General features: G+C 36.2%; 2 protein-coding genes across 2 annotated transcripts; both read left to right on the top strand.

The window, feature by feature from the left end:
- The first annotated feature begins 338 nt into the window (after positions 1-338).
- Positions 339-1,140, top strand: LOC126624223 (pathogenesis-related protein 1A-like). The gene has a single exon (XM_050293257.1). It carries the CDS (start codon positions 415-417, stop codon positions 895-897), a length of 483 nt encoding a protein of 160 aa, XP_050149214.1. The 5' UTR covers positions 339-414; the 3' UTR covers positions 898-1,140.
- Positions 1,141-13,081: 11,941 nt separating this feature from the next.
- LOC126624221 (basic form of pathogenesis-related protein 1-like) lies at positions 13,082-13,832 on the top strand. Its single transcript, XM_050293255.1, has one exon. The coding sequence runs from the start codon at positions 13,127-13,129 to the stop codon at positions 13,619-13,621; it is 495 nt and encodes a 164-aa protein (XP_050149212.1). The 5' UTR covers positions 13,082-13,126; the 3' UTR covers positions 13,622-13,832.
- Positions 13,833-20,933: the final 7,101 nt, after the last annotated feature.

Below are 20,933 nucleotides of genomic sequence, written 5' to 3'. Positions count from 1 at the left end.
ACTTCATCTCGTCTTACAAAGGAGGCATGGAATTCGGGACAGCAGATTCTAAGCCGTTTACCCTTCTTACTTCATCTCGTCTTAAAAAAAAAAAAAAAAAAAAAAAAAAAAAAAAAAAAGCTCACTTTTTGCGACAAGAAAATGAAACTCACTTTTATTAGGAAAGAGATTGACCAAAGTTCTAATTTAAGGTAGTCTCTTCCCTCCTTATTGTGAAGTAAACCCTAACTGTAGGGATCCCCTCTCAAAAAAATGCGACACCACAAATTTAAAGGGCCTATTTTTAAATCCTCTTTGGGACATATGTATTATAAATATGCACAATCTCATCTCCCATTTCAATCAAACATCTCTTAATTAAACATTCTCTAATACTACAACATCCAAGAGTACTTTTCACATTGAGAAACAAAAATGGCGTTCAACAAGAAGCTTTTATTCTCTGTTTGCTGCGCCACATTAGTGTTCACTCTTGTCTCCGCCCTTTCCCCTGAAGAGATCAAAGCCACCATGGATGAACACAACAAGCCCCGCGCTGAGGTCGGTAACGCTCCACTCAAGTGGAACGAGACCTTAGCCCAGTACGCTAAAGAATATGCTAACAAAAGAGTTGGCGACTGCGTGATGGAGCACTCAATGGGGCGTTGGGGTGAGAACTTGGCCTCAGGTGCCGGCATGACTGCCGCCGATGCCACCAAATATTGGGTTACCGAGAAGGAGTTCTATGACCACAAATCAAACAAATGTGTCAAAGAGGAATGTGGTCACTACCTTGCTGTGATTTGGGGCAAAACCACCGAGGTAGGATGTGGTGTTTCAAAGTGCAACAATGGAGTGAACTACGTCGTTTGCAGCTACGATCCCATGTATCAGCCGGAGGACGAACGTCCCTACTAGACACTATATATGCATGCGCATGTGACCTCGCACACACCTACACTTGTATTTTTTGTTCTTTCAGGAAACTAGAAAATAAATTGGGGATGAGAGACGGTTAAATTGTAACCGGAGTATAGAAATACATCCGGACTCTCAACATCCCTTATGTGACTAGCACATGATCATTGATTGTGAAAGGTAAAACACAATAATTAATAAAAAAATGAAAAAAATACAAAGTATTATTTTTTTGTAATTTAATATACTATTCATTTTTCTTCATCTCTATACCTCTATCATCCTCGTTTGCTATTTTGCATTGGTTTCTTTGTAGTTGAAAAAAGGAGATAAGAAACAAATGTAATATCAAACAATCAACGTTAAGAAAGACATGAGCTTAATTAAGTTGACCAAAGCAGTGTACTCTCTCTATACTCAAGTTCAAATCTCTATCTCCGTATTTAAATGAATTTAGTGTAAATTATTTCATCATTTGTAAAAAAAAAAAAAAAAAATGAATGCTAAGATTTCTAATCTCGTAAGATTTATACAATTACAAGTGGGATAATAACTAAACACGATAAGAAGTGAAAGTTGTATAGGAACTTTTATTTGAACTGAACATATTGTAAAGGTGTAGATCTCACCTAATTCTGGATTAAAAAATTTGGTTAAGATTGTGGTTGTGTAACGGGAGTAAGGAGTGCGGGGTTGATGCAACGTGGTTGGAAAAATTAATTATGATTTTTCAGGGCTAATTTCATGCTGTCAAATAGTATTCTAATATTGGGAATTAACACTTCTATACTAATATTAATACACATGCTATAGAGGCCATAAGTTCATAGTCGAGAAAAATATAAATAATATACACAATACTATATTATTTACTAGTATTTAGAAAGTAGTTAAAACACCTCAACCTTTTAGTGTCATTTTAAATTGATCTCAATTTTTTTAAACATTCCAAAGAAGTATTTAGTTTATTGAAAATATCATATCCGTTAAGTTCTAATTAAATTTATATTAAAAACGAGGAGCTTACTTTATCTCCAACATAAATATAAGGTCATGGAAGCCTAGCTTCCAATAAGTAATGGTCACCACCACTCACTTCAGGCTATCACACCCAAACCTAGTGCATAACCAGAATTATAAATCTAATTTAATCGTCTATAAAATCAAAAAAAAAAAATAACTACTCTACTGGTGGTTCTTCTCCATCACAAGCTACATCATATTTCCACGGCCAATAACACCTCTTAAATATATCATCCATTGAACTCATTAGGTTCGGCTCCGTTTCATCAATAATATACCACTCCTTTTATACAAACAAATTAATTCAAAATTAAACATTATAATATATTATATAACAAAAATAATTACTAAAATATTAACTCTCAGTTACTGCTAAGTCATCCAACATAAACTTCTTCCATTCGTCCGCACCTTCTTCTAACAAAAATAATTACTAATATTAACTCCCACTCACTATTTGGTTTGTCTGTCGTTCTTCACCTCTTACGCTTCTCCATTTGTTTGTTTGTTTAGTTTGGATCAGTAAGTTCGGTTGTCGTTGATATTGAAAAATGACTGTGTGCGAAGTTGGCTGTCGTGGAGAACAAAGCCAGAAGTTTTTGCGTCCCGCCTGAATTTGCTGCTATGTACCCACCACCATACCCGTATCTTAGATTTGAGTCTGTTGCTCATCTCGACGATCTCGCCGCCAGTTACTGTGTCTCGCACGCCTGCTGCCTTGTATTTGTGCACTGCGCAACTGTCTGTTGTTGAACCACCAAACCACATTGAATCTGATCCATCAACCCCTCACCGACCAAAATCGTCATGGAGATCGTACTCGCGCAACCTGTTGTTTCCCAGATCTAGAAATACTAGAAATCATGATTCTTGTTCCCCGATTCCATCACTGTTGCTGCCTGAAATGAAATTTAGATCCCGACCCGCTAAAAACCATCTGTTGTTGCCGCAGTTCATCGTCTTGCTGATTGTCCTCGAACTCGCATCGAGTTGCTGCCGCAAAACTCATTTCGAGTGCCACGAATATTGTTGTTCATTGAAAAAAAAAAAAGTAGAAAAAAGAACAACGATAAGAAGTTGGGCTTCTTGTAGGGCCCATATTGCTTGGTTTGGAGAAGGATTGTTGTCGTCTGCTATTGCGTGCCACAATGATTGCCCGAGTATTTGGAATGGTCACAACTCAGATGATGGTGTGTATATGATGATGAAGTGGACTGTTTGTTCGTCTATTGCTGCTATTGGGATATCGAAATTTCGTCCATTTAGTGAATGGGAGCATTCATATTTTCTTTCCACAAACCGTAGTTTCAGTATTGTCAGAATTTGTTGTTTGATTGTTGGTCGTTGGAATTGCTTGATTGCTCGTCCGGTCACTTGTTTGCTCACTTAGATTGCTTGTTTGCTTGTTTTCTCACTTTAATCGCTTGCTTGTTTTGTCATGTCCGTCTAACAGAGTTTGTCTTATCGTGACTGCTTAACAGAACTCGTATTGTCTTGGAAAATATTAGTTGTGTAGTTCATTATTTATGGGTTTGTTGTGGGCCCAGGATTAGGATTTCTTGCCCTTAAAATTAGGGTTTGCTTTGGTTTTCTCTATATCATGTTCATTGTATTTGTTATTTTAATAAGTGAGTCAAAACACAATTCTCAGTTTCTAGCTGCCTTGACAATTTTCTTTATTTATTTTTCCGTTAATTAAATAATATTCGTTGTTTGATAGTTTGTCCATTGAGAGACTTTACATGCGGTCTTTAGTTATGAATATTCTTTGATTGAACCTTGTTGGTTTTTAATTTTTGATCGAGGTCCCTGAAATTAATGTAATAATTTATTTTTATGTACGTTACTATATTTTTTAAATTAAAAATTAGAAATTTTAGTTGTTTATATAAATGAGATTTTAAATAAAAAAACCATAATTTGTGGAATTAAAAATATTAAAATATAAATATACTATAGTGTGTGTGTGTGTGTGTATAAACATGAGTACATTCATCAAAATTAAATAAAAAAATTATTATATCAAAACATGGGTACATTCTTCAAAATCACAATATATATATATATATATATATATATATATATATATATATATTAGGCTTAATAACATTAGTAAATTTCTTCAATTATACTTGACATGGATACATTTTAAAATCAAAGAAAAAAGAATGTACCCTTATAAGTTTAAAAATGGATTAGAAAAAAAATTGAATAGATTTTATATATAAAAAGAAGGGTAAAAGACTGTTTACTACCCTCATGTTTCGTGGTTTTCAACATTTAGTACATCAAGTTTTTTTCGTCCCAGAGTCATACCTAAAGTATAAATTTTGGGACAGTCTCATACATCCGTTAGTCAAACTGTTAAGTCTCCCGTTAACTGTGACATGGCGTCCATGTGGACAATAACTGGGCGCAACGTGTCACCCACGTGGAAATTACAAATAAATAAATAAATAAATAAAATATATATATTAAAAAAAAAAAAACCTTCATCTTCCCCAGATTCGGAGGAAGAAGAAGAAGAAGAAGAAGAAGAAGGAGAAGGAAGAAGAAGGAAGAAGGAGAAGAAGGGGAAGGAAGAAGGAGAAGAAGAAGGAGAAGGAAGAAGGAGGAAGAAGGAAAAAAAAAAAAACCTTCATCTTCCCTAGATTTGGAGGAAGAAGAAGAAGAAGAAGAATGAGGAAGGAAGAAGGGGAAGAAGAAGGAGAAGGAAGAAGGAAGAAGAAGGAGGAAGAAGAAAAAAAAAAAGCCGAATCTGCAACCTAGATTCGGAGGAAGAAGAAGAAGAAGAAAAAAAAAGGGAACCCAGTTCGTCCCCCCATCCCCCTGCAACCTAGAAGAAGAAGGAGGAGGAAGAAGAAGAAGAAGGAAAAAAAAAAAAAAAAACGTGGATGACATGTGGCGCCCAGTCATTGTCCACATGGGCGCTACGTCACAATTAACGACAGATTTAACAGTTTGACTATCGGATGTATGAGACTGTCCCAAAATTTACACTTTAGGTATGACTCTGGGACGAAAAAAACTTGATGTACTAAATGTTGAAAACCACGCAACATGAGGGTAGTAAACAGTTTTTTATCCTAAAAGGAATGGTACATTTTACATATAACAAATTGGTATATTTAAGAATGAGTACATTTTAAGATTAAAAAGTTTTACATGAATGAGTACATTTTTCATCTATATGATACTATGGTTTCAACTTAATTGTGATAATAATGTTCTTTTATTGGTGCCATTGTACCAACTATGATATTCGCTTTTCGTAATATATGTGTGAATGATAGTTTTGAAAACCAATGCCTAATTCTCCAACGAAGTTGCACTTTGCCGTTAATTATATTAATGAGAACCTATGAATCTCATTCCACTTGAACATGATCGAGACCCAACCTTGCAAAGCTAAAGAATATCCTATGGTTTTTTTTTCTTTAAAAGGGGGACAACTAGTGGCAAGCCACAGTTATTCACCCATTCCGGGAGCTGAGAAGACCCACAGAGGCATTTCAGCCTCCCCTGAATTTTGACTAAATAATTCCTAATGGGTATAATGTTTCCATTGCATTACGTATCCTTTGTTCAGAAAAGCGTTGTTTCTTTGGTTCCATGTTTTTCAACATGTGTAGGAAATATCTTTTCGAGCTATAAGGGTTGGGCATTATTGTAAACCATAGTGCAGAAATGAAGAACACAGTTTGTAGAGAAAACAAGAAAACTTAGAGAAGAAGATAAGACAGCTTAGAAAGAGAGCTAGAGAGATCTCTTAGAGAGAGAAACAAAAATCTTTGTATATTTTTTCTTAGTGACAGTAGTCCATACAATCCCGCATATATAGGGAGATCTTATTACAACCATATCTTCTAACAACATCCTTATCTAATCTTAACAAACTAACTAATTTCCTTTCTTGTAGATTGCCAAGTGTCACAATCCTAAGCATTCATTTATATACTCTAACATCCCCCCTCTACCTTATGTTTAGAGAAACCAAGCATGAGGTTGGAACAATGAGTGTGGAAAATAGGTGAACTGAGACCCTTTGTGAGAATACAGCAAACTGCTCCAAAGAAGACATAAATTGAACCAGTAGCTTCTTTGTTGCAACTCGTTCGCACACAAAGTGAACATCGATCTCAATGTGCTTTGTCGGTTAATGTTGAATTGGATTGAAAGAGAGAGCTAGAGCAGACAAGTTATCACAAAACAATACAGGAGTATATAAAAGCTTAATTTGTAGAAAAGTAAGTAATTGTTGAATCCAATCCAACTCTGCAGCTGTTGAAGACAATGCCCTATACTTAGCCTCGATTGAAGAACGAGATACAGTTGGTTGCTTTTTAGAAGACTAAGATATGAGATTATTGCCCAAGAACACAACCAAGCTGGTAGTAGAGCGTCTGTCATTAGGGTCACCAGCCTAATCAGCATCACTAATTTAATCATCAAATCTCATGTGCTATAAGTAACACCATAGGAAGCTGAACCTTTTAAGTATCGCAATATTCGTTTCACAGCAATAAATTGAGCAATCATAGGAGCTTGCATAAACTGGCAAACCTGATGAATGAAAAAAGCTATATCAGGTCTAACGAATACAAGATACTGCAATGCACCAACTATGCTCCTGTTAATCATGGATTATTAAATGGTTGACCATCATCTTTAAGCAATCTGCTAGAAGGCAAACAAGAAGTGGCAGCATCTTTACAATCCAACATATCATTTTTCTTCAATAAATCCATAATATGCTGCTCTTGAGATAAAAACAGCCCTTGTGAAGTTCAAGTAATTTGAATACCCAAGAACAAATGCAATGGACCAAGATCTTTAAGATCAAATTCCTTGGTGAGATCTGTAATAACCTGTTGAATAGCCTTTGTTGCACTTCCAGTGATGATAATATCATCGACATACAATAACAACATAACAATTGAACCATCAACAAGCTTAACAAAGAGAGAAGAGTCCGAGTAAGTATTACTGAATCCCAACTAAGGTAAAAACTGTGTAAACCGATCATTCCAGGCCCGTGAGGCTTGTTTCAGGCCATGAAGAGACTTATGTAATCTGCAAACTAAGTGTGGATACCTAGAATCCTCAAAACCTGGAGGTTGAGACATGTAGACTTCTTTTTGCAAAATGCCGTGAAGAAATGCATTCTTGATATCCAATTGTCTCAATGGCCAATTGAAATGAGCCGCTGAGGTAATGATTAATCTCACAGTTGTGGGCTTCACAACAGGGCTGAAAGTTTCACTGTAATCGAGACCTTGTTCTTGACTAAACCCCTTGGCAACCAATCGAGCTTTGTGCCGAGCAATAGTCCCATTAACATTTCTTTTCACTTTAAACACCCATTTACACCCAACCAAATTCTTATGAGTTCTAAGATCAACCAAACTCCAAGTCTTCTGCAAATACAGTGCATTAATCTCTTCCTGCATTGCCTTATATCACATAAGAACTTTTAAATCCACAGATGTTGCAGTATCAACAGAAGTGAAAGTACCTTCTTTTTAACAATACCACTCTTGGACCTCATTTGCATAGGATGCAAATTCAGTGGTATAATAGTAAGAATCACTTGTAAGGTCTCAGGACTAAACTTAGGTGCCACAGAGACTGGAGATCCTTCAGCAACAATGGACTGAGATAATGGTTGGGGTGATGGTTGGGAAGTTGGTTGAGATAAGGGCTGAAATGATGAGTGAGGGGATGGTTGAGGTGAGGATGAGGGTAATGTAGTAGCTGGAAATAAGGGCAGTGATGTAGGAGGTGTTACTAGGATATTTTGAAGGTTTGGAACCACATAAGGATAAGTATAGGAATCAGGTTTAGGATGAGATGTAGGTTTAGTATCCAAAGTAACATATGGAAAATCAATCTCATTAAAAATCACATGCCTAGAGATATAAATCCTCTTATGACTCAGTTCATAGCAAATATAGCCTTTATAATTGGAGGCATAACCTAAGAACACATATTTAGCAGTCTTAGGTTGTAATTTGTTACTGTTGTAAGGCTTCAAAAATGGATAACAAGCATACCCAAAGACCCTAAGATGTTGAATTTCTGGAATGGCAGAGTATAGCATTTCAAAATGAGATTTATTGTTGATGACAGATGATGGCATTCTATTAATGAAGTAAATTGTAGTGTTACAAGCAAAGGTCCAAAATTTCGTAGGTAAATGAGCATTTTGCAAAAGGGTGATTGCAATTTCAACAATATGTTTATGTTTTCTTTCGGCCAAACCGTTTTGCTCAGGTGTATAAGGGTAGGACTTATGATGGGATATACCATGGGCAACAAGAAATGACTGTAATGATTTGCCAATATAATTTTGATTTTGTAGAAAACTCAGTTAACACTGAATTGTAAAACGAGACAAAGATGGAAGAAAGATCTGATTTATGTATTAAGGGAAAAAGCCAGGAAAATCTGGTGCAATCATCAACAAATAGGACATAGTATTTGAAACCATCAATTGATGTACATGGTGCAGGTCCCCACAAATCCCTATGAACAATTTCAAAAAATATAGCAAACCTAGAGGAGACAGGACAAAAGGGAAGTTTACTAAACTTACCCTTTAAACAACTTTGACAAACAATAGGGTTCACATCTTTTACAACAGTAACATTGGATTTACTAAGCATAAGATGTACTATAGAGTTGGAAGGATGACCTAAACGAATGTGCCAAATTGTAGTCTTGACAGTGTGTCCAAGGCATGCAATTGCTGGATAAGCTTGTTTCTGAGCTGTAGGAGAAAGAACAGGAATGAATGGTATAGGGTATAGTCCATTATTGCATAGTCCTTTATATATGAGTCTCCCTGTGGCCTTGTCCTGAATCTAAAAACAAAATGCATCAAATATAAGCCAACAATTGTTGTCCAAGCAAATTCGGTGAACTGACAGCAAGTTATGAGTAATTATGGGAACATAAAGAATAGAATTTAATTTGGTTGATTGCACATGAGTTTTGAGAATGGAATGCCCAAAATGAGTGATTGATAAACCTTCACCATTTGTTGTTTGCACTGTTTCATTATGAGGATATGGAGAAGCCATGGACAAATTATGCAAATCATTAGTCATATGATTGGTAGCACCAGAATCTGTCAACCATACTTGTGGTGAAGCTAAATTTGATGAAGAGGATGGCATAGATGGCATATTATAAGAAGATGAGGCATTCATAGAAACTGGCACCTGAGAAGATGGCATATTCATCATAGACGACATATTATTCATCACAGGAAGCATAGTATGCATAAAATGAGGATATTGCATTGAACCAGGATAAATTGCATTCATGGCAGTCATTTGGGATCCAGAAGTCTTGGCTTTATTTCTATAGAAACATGTCTTGGCAGTATGATTGTTTCTATCACAAATCTGACAAGACTCAGAAGGTTCAACATCTTTATAAGCACAATTGATAGCTGAATGACCTTGTTGAGAACACAATTGACAAACAATACTGGAAGATGAGGCAACATTATTGAGCTGAGAAGGATTTACAAGAATACCAGGAATGTAATCATGAACAATAGGTTTGGAATGGTAGGACCTCTGGCCTTGATTATTATAATATCTATTGCCCTGATTGTTACTTGATTTCCCTTTGCCTTTGTATTTGGAACGATTGCCACCATTGAAGAAATTGGACTGCCTAGATTTCCCACTGTGATAACCAGAATTACCATTGTGATTCCCATTAGTAAAACCATTACTACCATTTTGGAACCTAGAATTATCATTGTAATTTTGATTATGAGCCATCAAAGCAGTGGGAAAATTAACAGAAGAATTACTCTTAAGAGTTGCTTCCTCAGCAAGCAATTGAGCATGAAACTCCTTGAGAGAAATCACACTTTCACGACCATGAATAACACACCGAAACATGTTATATTCAGCTAGAAGACCATTTAAGCCAAGATAAGAATATCCTCATCAACAAAAGTAACCTCTGTTGTAGAAAGATAATCTCTAGTCTCTTTGATGCGCTGAAGATATTGACTCACAGAATCAGCCCCTTTCTTGATAGTTTGTAAGTCAGACTTCATTTGGAAAATGGAAGTCTTTGTAATTGTAGATAATTGTTCCTGAAGACACACCCATAATTCTTTTACACTAGTGCTCCCAATTGCACAAGAAATTGCAAGCGGAGACAAAGTAGGAATGATAAGTTGCATTAGTGCTCTATCATGCATCTTCCAAACCTTATACTCATCATATTCAACTCTGGAATTGGAACCAGTTGATACAACCTCTGAATCTGCAGAACTTGAAGAAGCAAATTGAGAGGGGCAAGGATGTGATCCATCCACAAAATTCATAATGCCATACCCATCAAGCACCAATTTCATTTGAAAATGCCATTGAAGATAGTTGGTATCATCCAACTTAATAGAAACAGATGGAGAAACCGATGAAATCAACCCAATAATTAGGGATTGTAAAATTTGCTATTGACTCACTGTAACCATCTTGATCAACTTTTGTTGAGACCTAACAACAAACACTTGGTGTGCAGAAATTCGAAGAAAGAGAGAAGAGAATAATGGGTAGTTGGCCAAAGCCTAAATCAACCGAAACAGTCACAAAGAAGAGAAATTAGGTAGCGGAAGCAAGAAACCCAGATCGAAGAAGCTTGCGGTTAAGCTAATTCGGCGAGTGATACCATGTAAACCATAGTGCAGAAATGAAGAACACAGTTTGTAGAGAAAACAAGAAAACTTAGAGAAGAAGATAAGACAGCTTAGAGAGAGCTAGAGAGATCTCTTAGAGAGAGAAACATAAATCTTTGTATATTTTTACTTAGTGACAATAATCTATACAATCCTGCATATATAGGGAGATGTTATTACAACCATATCTTCTAACAACATCCTTATCTAATCTTAACAAACTAATTTCCTTTCTTGTAGATTGCCAAGTGTCACAATCTTCAGCATTCATTTATATACTCTAACAATGTTTCCTCTTTCAATCCCCAAAAGAAAGCAAACATTTTGACTTTAGTAGTCAACTTGAGTTCCAAAATTTTGACATATATTGATCTATATGTTGTGGTTTATAATCAATCTGGAGATTTGTAGCATATTGAATAGTGAATTGACTAGTTGGGGGAAGGTCCCGTAGAAAGGAATCCAACAGTCTTTTATTTTTTTCATCATTCTCTCTCATTGTTCCTTTCCATATCCTATCTTCTTACTTGAAGAAATGGTAATAGAAAACAAATGTGATATAAATTGGATGTTAAGTTTTCTTTTTATTAAACATTATATATGAAATTGGATGCTTACAGAGATGGCTGCATTAATTTAGCAAACTAACATAATTAGTCGATATTTACAGAGAAGATGTATGGTTTTGAATTCCTAATATTATAAGAGATATCAAATATATGAAGCTCTTAATTTGTGTTAATTAGAGAAAAATAAGAAAAAGTTGGTTAGAGCAAATCCACCCCAAACAGGTAGGTCGGCTCACAGCCCACAAAATGGCCCAGCACTCACAAAAAGTGCTCTAGCCTAGCCTAATAGGCTGGTACCCAGCCCAAGCCATCCTATAGGGCGGCCTAGAATGTGTTGAACCAAGGTCAGGCCTATGTGACGTTATGATGATGCCAGTGTGACATCACAGGTCGTTTTAATTTTTTTTTTTGCGCCAAGGCGTGGGAAACACGTGCAAGTGGGCACCGTTCTTGACAAGAAACAGGGGGCGAGGCCCACATGCGCAGGCGCACCACCGGTTCTGATGGGAGGCCACGTGGCTCATTATGGGTAGTTGGATCCAGAGATCAACGGTCCACGTTCTTCGTCCCAAAAATTAAAAAAAATGCACAATGGTCAGAATTATGACCGTTGGACACGTTAATTCACTAAATTAAATTAATAAAAAATTAACAAAATTATTAAAAATTGTTAAAAAATACAGAACCATCATCTTCCACCTTAAAACTATTTTTTCTATAGTACTTTCAGATAATGACATGCGGCGTGACATAATTGGTTAAAACTAAATTTAAAATTTATTATTTTATAAAAAATTAATAATATTTTAAGTGGGCTGGGTGCCAGTGCATTTTGTAGGAGTGGAGATCGTTTGTACCAGAGCATTTTTTAGAGAAGCATTTGGCCAATTTATTGTTCATAGGTTCTATCACTGTTTACCGAGTGGATTAAATGGGTCGAGTACCAGCGTATTTTTTAAGATTGGAATTGCTCTTGACAAAAAAAAAGGAAAGCAAAAGCTAAAGCAAATATACAAATAAAGCACTGTCGGAGCTGGATCTGTGAAATGTAATGCCAAAAGTGATGGCTTAAAAGATATTGCTCAAGTGATCAATGGCTTTTGGCCTTTACTATGATAGATAGTGATATGAATTCACGAGATAGTGACATGAATTCACGAGATCACCTTACTGTTATAAGCGTGGCCGGGGATCACTTCGAATTCTTGCGTAATGTTATGCTAATCAAGTAAGATTCTGACCTGAATTCCCATAATAACTGTTATACGTATTGAGAGTATGAATTTCATATTATCTATTAGTTTAAGGTGAGTTTATACTATCAATTATTTTCAACATGTAAGAAAGGTAGAGATGAAAAATATCATGTTGAAGGAAAATTTCAATTTTCTGTAGGTGTCATTTACGAAAAATCGAAATAGCAAATACAGAAGTGATATTTTTAATTTTCTATATATAATTTTCTAACTGATTATTTATTAAGTCTCCTGATGAGAAATGAAGAGATAAGATATAACCCAAGGCAATTATTTTGACTTACAAATTTCATGTAACAACACGTCATGCTAGAGAGACCAAATGTAAACCGCATATGACATAACGAATGATGGTTTGATTCATTCTTTAAATAATTAAAAAAAAGTCAATCTACAAAAAGATGGTCTACAATTTGGTCTCTCTAACATTTTTGTGTAACAACACATTAACCAAATCGGAAGTTGGTTAGTTATTCGTTTTCTTTTGTCCTCTATATTTATCTTATTAATTCCAACTGTATTAAATCCCTCTCCTTTTCAAGGCAGCTCGTAGCTAGGGAAGAAAACAGTAGCATGCCTTTATCTTTCTATAAATAAGGCAAATCTCATGTCCCATTTGTATTAACATCCATCAACCTTCTCAAGTCTACCTACAATATTTGAGACATTTCATAAATATGGAAAACAAAATGGGGTACAACATTAAGCTTGTGTTGTGCATCTGCTCCTTGGCATTAATCTTAGCTCGTGTCTCCTCAGCCGCTTCCAGAAGAGATATCAGAGGCTTCATCAATGAACACAACAAAGCTCGGGCGGAGGTCGGTGTTGGTCCGATCAAATGGAACGCGACCATAGCAAGGTATGCACAAAACTATGCCAATGTAAGATCTTGGGACTGTGCAATGGAGCACTCAATGGGGCCTTATGGTGAGAACATAGCCTCAGGCGAAGGCATGACGGGTGCAGCTGCTGTCAAGTATTGGGTTACCGAAAAGGAGTTCTATGACTACAACCAAAACAAATGTATTAACGACGAATGTGGTCACTATCTTGCTGTGGTTTGGAGCAAATCAACCTATGTTGGTTGTGCCACGTCATTGTGCACGAATGGACAAACCTTTGTGATTTGTGATTATGATCCTTCTGTAACAGATGGGGAGCGCCCTTACTAAATAAATAAAACTTACACTGTAATCTTGTGCCTTTAGCACTTGTTCACTCGTCATAGGTCATGTAATGAGTGCGTTAAAGACAAGAGTATTATATAGCACCATTTACGAATGAGCTTTTCTCGTATGTACTAGACATGACCATGTTTTGGTCTCGGATCTAGTATTTTGTTCTTTTAAATAAAAAATTAGAAATAAAAGGGAATGTGAGGTACATGTATATTGTAATCGTGTGTGCAAATACGCCTTCACTTTACGACATTCCATTGCAATGGATTTTATAATTTGTTAAAGACTCTTCTTCTCCTTCAAAATTCTTCGAATCTCATACTGGAGCTGTGGCCAGACACTTTCTTTCCTAATTTTTAAATTTTCTTTTTTAAAAAAACGTCATTGACAAATAAATTTGTTTTTTATTTTCTTCACACATATCAGCATGACTAATTTTCAAAGGAATTGTGTTTGGACTGGAACTTAACTCTCTAGCTTGGTATTGTATTTCACATACCATGGTGAGTCAATATCTCAGCAAATTTTCTGAAAAAAAAAAAATGCCAGCAAATGCATCTGCAAGATCTTATCTGAATGACCTTATTTGAAACATTTGTAGGATAATATAAGTAATTATAATTATAATACACATGTGAAATCATTTAATTAGATAAACCAAGATGTTCATCCTTATATGAGGAATTATACTAATATGAGGCTATGAATGATTATTCACCTTAACTTTCGATATGATATTCCAGAGAGTGGATATCATATAATCCCGTATATGAAGAATTATGGCTAATACGCTATTTAGTTTGCAGTTACTTATAACATGTATATTTAAGAGCAATAACGAGTAAATGTGTGGACAAAAATTATATACGCATAGTCAAGGCTAAACATAATAAAATGACTTGTCATTCATTTATATGCATGCTTCGCAAGAGGTTAAATGCAATTGTCGAGGGGGATGTGCTTAAGCCCGTAAGGAAGTCACCTAGGGAAGAAACTCAATTTCTTTAATTGGAGATACCATGAAGGAAGTTCAATATGGTATAAACATTCCATACTACATGACTCATTATAGCATTCATATTGTTTATAACATATTTAGGGCCTCGTATTTAGATCTCATATAAATACTTTGGGGACTTAAATGTAATTATGTGATAAAGGAAGGGGCAAATATGTAATAAGTGAGGAGTCCTTATTCTATAAAAGGACCCCTCACCCTCACAATTAGGGGTAGCCATTTCAAAGGCCAATTCCTAGGCCCTCTCACCCCCTTTCAAGGCTCTCACTCTCAGAGCTCTCTCTCCCTCAAATAAATACATAATCAGTGTGGACGTAGCCCAAACCTTGGGGTGAACCACGATACATCTTGTTATTTACTTTCTTGCAGATTCACGGTTGGATTTACGTTGTTCCAAGACCTCCGGTTTTCTGCATCAACACATATTAAAGTGAAGATATCCATGAGATATTGAGACCAAAGGTCTTGAGCGACCTATCTACAAAACAACTCAAAAGATAAAGAAATATCTTCTTCTACTCATCCTTAGTGCTATTTTATGAGGCGTTAGGAAGGGTATTAACATTGAATGAGTATCGAGGCTAGCAATCTCCCGCAAGGTACAGGTCACATGTACTATTGGAGAACTCACTTAAGTAAGAGTAATCATGAGGCCGTGACTATGAGGATTGGGCTGTTCTCAAAGAACTCTCATGAGAATCAAGATTAAGAGCAAGCCACAAATAACGTTATCCTGCGCCAAGTTTTTTTAACAGTGCCATGTGTGTGACATTTAGTATTTTGGTCAAAAAGGGTCTAGTTCAAGACATAGTTCACTGTGATTCCTTCAGATGAAAGTTGTTAACACTAAATTTAGGTTCGAGTCCAGAAGAAAGTTACACCCATTCCATGGTATACAAGTTGTCCAAATTTCTTCCATTCATATCTATATGTTTACGTCTTCTAAATTGTTATAGAGTTTTGAATCTTGTGGAAAATTGTTGGTTATTTAATTTATTTTACTTAAGACTCAAAACTTTATTTACTATTTTCTAAAATAATAAATATGAAGAGCCATGTCTATTGGGATAAGTCACAACTTTTACAAAAGAGAGTACAGAGTTTTATAAATAAGGAATTCCTCCAACATAAAATAGACGTTCATTACTTTCCTTCTGACCTAAATCTATATTCCCTATGATCCTACGGAACTCCTCAAACATAAAAAAGATTTCATTACTTTCCTTCTCTCCGACATCTACATTCCCTATATCCATCTACTTATCTTCATCATCAATAGGCAATTGATTACTACGTGGCACCCTATCTACCGTACTAGTGCATATAGATCAAACACTCTGTGAGATTCAAGGGTTGTATTTTAATGTATATGGTCTTTATAACTTGCACGTAGAGAGGCGTCACAGTGACAACACACCTCTCTTGATATCTCAGGCCAGATTATTCCTTACTCTTTTTCTATTTACTGCTTTGTTTATTGGTATATGTATTTGATGTTTATGGGTTTATCTAATTGAATGTCTTTACATGTGTAGTATGATTATAATTAATTGTATTAACATATAGTTTGTGCCATTGGGGTTGCTCAATTTTAGTAGAGAAATATTAAGGAGACTCCCAAAAGTGAGGCTCCTCATGAATTCTCTGTCAACTTACAATTTAACATCAACTGATGTGCCAACATTAATAAAACATTGTACCAAAAACATGTGGTAGTAGAGAGTTCGTAGAGTCTCACTTTTAAGAGAGTCTCTTTAGCATTTCTTTTTTTATTATAGTGAAAATTTTAATTACTAATCTTCTTGATGTGCACGACTGTAAGTAAATGTTAAACTTTTTTATGCATGTGGTGGATTGTCCTAGTAGTTAGAGACTTTTTTCTTTAACTCATTGTGTCCTAGGTTCAGACTTTCACTCTCTCACTTAGTGTAGATTAGTATTTTGTACTAAAAAAAGTTAATCCTCTCATAGAGGGCCAGATGTACTTTGGGACCAAGGTGGTCCCAGGACCAATGGAGAGTCAGGGACATAATCATGTGAAGGTCTTTTGAGGATCCTCCAAATGTTTGGTATGGGTCATTTTTGTGCCTACTAAGTATTTGATGTAAGCCTATTAGGCATATCTTGACACGTCGCGTTAACAACACTAGACAAATTATCTCAACATCACTCATTAGATTGCTTCAGCATATGTCAAGATCTGTTGACATGTGCACAACATGGCTTGACTGATGAGAAAAAGTTCACCAATTGTTCATCAAAATGATTAAGTGATTAAACTGAATTTTTTTTCCCTTCGCACTTTGTTTTTACTTAAAAAAACTTGAACCTTTAATTCTGTGACCACAAAATTTGAAACCTAAATTCGCCATATATATATATATATATCACTGAATTGACATGTAATCATGTAAATTTAGCCGTTGTATGTAAATAACTCTAAAAGTAGGGTTTTGTTTCATCAGTTCGGCGAAAGGTTTCTTTTTTTTTTTGTTTTTTTGTGTTTTTTTGGGTAATAGGGAATTTTCATAACTAACAATTACAAAGAAGTCACTACATAGTATTATGGTCTAGTGGTATTTCTGTTCACTTGTAAGTGAGAAGTCTTAGGTTCGATTCTCGCAAGCGAATTACAACCACACTACTGCTAGCCCATTGTGAGACTAAGTCCCCTCCATTCCCCTTAGTGTAGAAAATATCGTTTGTTCAAAAAAAAAAAAAAACAACAACAACAATTACAAAGAAAGTCAAGGAGTCGTGTGAGAACGTACAACTTTGTTGGTCATGCAAATAAATCTCCATATTCACCGCTACTATAAATGCTCCACAGTACCATATATAACATCTAATTTTCCCATTCACCGCTATTAGACAATGGTGATTGATACCCATGCAGCCAGATTTTATGTTTCCTCTTTCCATGAGATTCTCTATTAAGCCTAATCCCTTAATTTGAGGAAGATTGACATCTAGATGATTTTTTGATAGTTGTGTGCTAGCTACTTGCTGCACTCCCTTAATTTAAGGAGTGACAGCTTTAGGGGTTTACCGGGTTAGTAGGATTTGCCAAGGTAGGGTTGCGTGTAACCTTCTACCTTATTGTATATCCCCTCTTGTACATTCAATCAATCTATGAAAAATACATTCAAACAAACTTAAAACTTCCACATGGTATCAGAGCAATGTCATCCTTGACCTGTCTCTGCCCATTTTTTTTCCGCTGTTGTTCATCTTCAAGCTCCAGTTATGGCTGAAGAAAGTTTAGTAAACCTTGGGGGAGAAAACTCATAAAGTTCTCCCTCTTTTGTTCCCGATGCTAAGATAAATACGAACCAGTGTTTATGCTCAGTTTTGTTGAATGAATTCACCTATCTTTCATGGTTTAGAGTAGTGTCTCTTGCTCTCGGTGGAAGAGGAAAGCTAGGGTTCATCAATGGAGTGGTTGAAGCACCCGAGCTCTTTACCCAAACATACGAAGCATGGTTGTGCAAGGACCAACAAGTCATGTCAATGCTTCTCAACTCAATGGAGAAACATATCGCTGAAATCTTTAGCTATTTCGAGTCCTCACATGATTTGTGGAAATTTGCGAAGGACATGTACGGGAATCAAAATAACTATGCACAAGTGTTTCAGCTAAAGAGGGACATTGCCAATCTTCAACAAGATGAAAAAAATTCTTTGTGCAGCACCTGGGAAGTCTCAAGACTATGTGGAATGAGTTAGATGTTTATCTACCTCACACTATTGATGCTATAGTTCTTCTAAAAAGAGCTGAAGAAGACAAGATATATCAGCTGTTTGAGAGTTTGAACTCAGACTACAAGGATCTCAGGAGTCACGTCCTGATGAATGTCGAACTTCATTCCTTCAAAATAGTGTGTGCCACGATTCAACATGATGAAACTCGATGAAGGGTGATGAACTTGGAGAAGAATTCCAAGATTTCTGAGTCAAAAGTCTATGCTGCCAAATAGTAGGACCTACAAGGGTAAAAATCCACACTTGAAGTGCAGTTACTGTGACGTTGTAGGTTACGTGGAGGAAAGGTGCTGGATTTTGCACCCCGAACTGAAACCTAAGTTCAATAAAGATCACAAAATGATTCCTTCAAGGCAGTTCCACACTGGCTTATACAAACCTCAGCATGCAGCAAATCACAGCTATACCTTATTTCCTGAAAGCATTCAAGACTTCACTTCAAATCCTGTCTCACTTATAAATAACTTTGCAATATACATGCAAACCAAGGGACATAGAGAAGCTGGAGAAAGCTCAAGGGATACAACTGAAAATCCCACTGCACTACTGGGACAGTTTGCAGGTTTCCTTGTTGAAAATAAGAATATACCAAGAAGCAAAACTCCAAGTATTTTTAGTGCATTCTCCACTGCTCTTCACACTACTATTGAACATGATTGTTGGATTATCGACTCAGGAGCCACTAACCATATGACAAACAAAGCCTCAAACTTACACAGTTTTCAAACCTTGTCAAAACCCTCTCATGTGTCAGTTGCTAATGGGAAAAATGCCATGGTTTTGGGCTTGGACAAAGTAAAGTTGCTTTCAAACAACCTTGAGCCTATTGCATTGTTTGTTCCTACCTTTCCTTTTCAACTTCTGTCCATAGGAAAGATCACTCGAACCCTAAATTGTCTTGTCACTTTCTCACCAAGCAGTGTTGTGTTTCAAGATTCTTTCACCAAGAAGACGATTGGTGAAGGGTTCTTCCTGAATGGTATTTACTATCTATGCAAGGAACCTCATCTAGTCAAAGCTTTACAAGTTGATTCAATTCCTTCTAAGGACCAACAAATCTGGCATCAAAGATTAGCCCATCCATCAGAGACTATTTTGCTTAAACTCTTCCCCAAAATGTATCAATTATCTATAATGTGTGATACATGTCAGTTCTCCAAGTTTACTATGCTTCCTTTTAGTTCCTTAATGTCTAGGGCTAGCAAACCTTTTGAAATTGTACACTCCGATGTTTGGGGTCCAACTATTGAATCTTTTGATGGATATAAATATTTTGTTGTCTTCGTGGATGATTTTTCTAGAACAACATGGCTATATTTGTTAAAATAAAAAAAAGGATGTCTTCACTATGTTCAAAGACTTTCATCAACTTGTCATAACTCAATTTCAGTCAATCATTCAAAACCTAAGAATTGACAATGGCACCGAATTCTTATCCAACAATATGAGTCAGTATTTGAGTTCTCATGGTATTGTTCACCAAACAAGTTATGTGGGAACCCTAAAATGGGATATCTGAAAGAAAGAACAATGATTTACTTGAAAAGACCCATGCATTGATGTTGTACAGGAACATACCAAAGAAATTTTGGTCACAAGCCATTCGCACTGCAACCTATTTAATCAAAAGATTGCCTAGTAGTGTTTTAGAGTTTAAGTCTCCTTATGAAACTCTTAAAGGAAGACATATAACTTTATCACATTTGAGAGTCTTTAGCTGCACATGCTTTGTTCATGTTCAAGCATTGCACCGTGACAAATTGGATCCTAGGGCTGCAAAGTGTGTTTTCATGGGATACTCATCCACCTAAAAAGGTTACAAATGTTTTCATCCTATTACTAGCAAGATGCTTGTGTCTAGGGATGTAAGATTTGAGGAAATAATTCCCTACTTCTCCAAGGAGGTTGATCACTCCCGATAGGAGATAATGTGTGATTTATTCCCCTTGCCTGCGTGCATGGATCACTCAGTGCATTTTGATCCAGAAGCCATTAGCAATCATGAACAAGTAGAGATTGTGAGTGAAACTACTCATGTGTCTTCTCAACCAAGAAACCTGGAAGATGGTACTGAGCCTACTCAAGATGAAAGTCACGAAGAGGTTCCCCCTTTACCTTCTACATGGCGGAATCCTTTGCATGCTCGATAACGTCCAGCAAGGCTCGGAGACTACGTCACCTTTGCTTTCAAACACCCCATCACTGAGGTGCTGAGTTATAGTCGTGTTCACCCCAATCATGCCACATTCCTGACCGAAATCTTTCATCACATTGAACCACGAACCTTTCAAGAGGCTCGACTAATTCCTGAGTGGAGAAATGCAATGAAGGATGAACTTCATGCCTTGGAGAACAATCAAACATAGAACATTGTGAAGTTACCACCAGGGAAGAAGGTTATTGGGAGTAGATGGATCTATAAGACAAAGTTCAAGGCTGATGGATCCATTGAACGTCACAAGGCCAGATTGGTTGCACGTGGTTTCACTCAAATGTTTAGGGTAAACTATAAGGACACATTTGCTC

The sequence above is a fragment of the Malus sylvestris genome, chromosome 5, assembly GCF_916048215.2.
Source record: "Malus sylvestris chromosome 5, drMalSylv7.2, whole genome shotgun sequence".
NCBI lineage: Eukaryota > Viridiplantae > Streptophyta > Magnoliopsida > Rosales > Rosaceae > Malus > Malus sylvestris.
Note: the sequence above shows the minus strand (reverse complement) of the source record. Positions and strands in the feature narration are given on the sequence as shown.

Bases quoted from the DNA above. Each gene is read 5' to 3' on its own strand.
- LOC126624223 (XM_050293257.1), top strand. From the start codon at position 415: ATGGCGTTCAACAAGAAGCTTTTATTCTCTGTTTGCTGCGCCACATTA.
- LOC126624221 (XM_050293255.1), top strand. From the start codon at position 13,127: ATGGAAAACAAAATGGGGTACAACATTAAGCTTGTGTTGTGCATCTGC.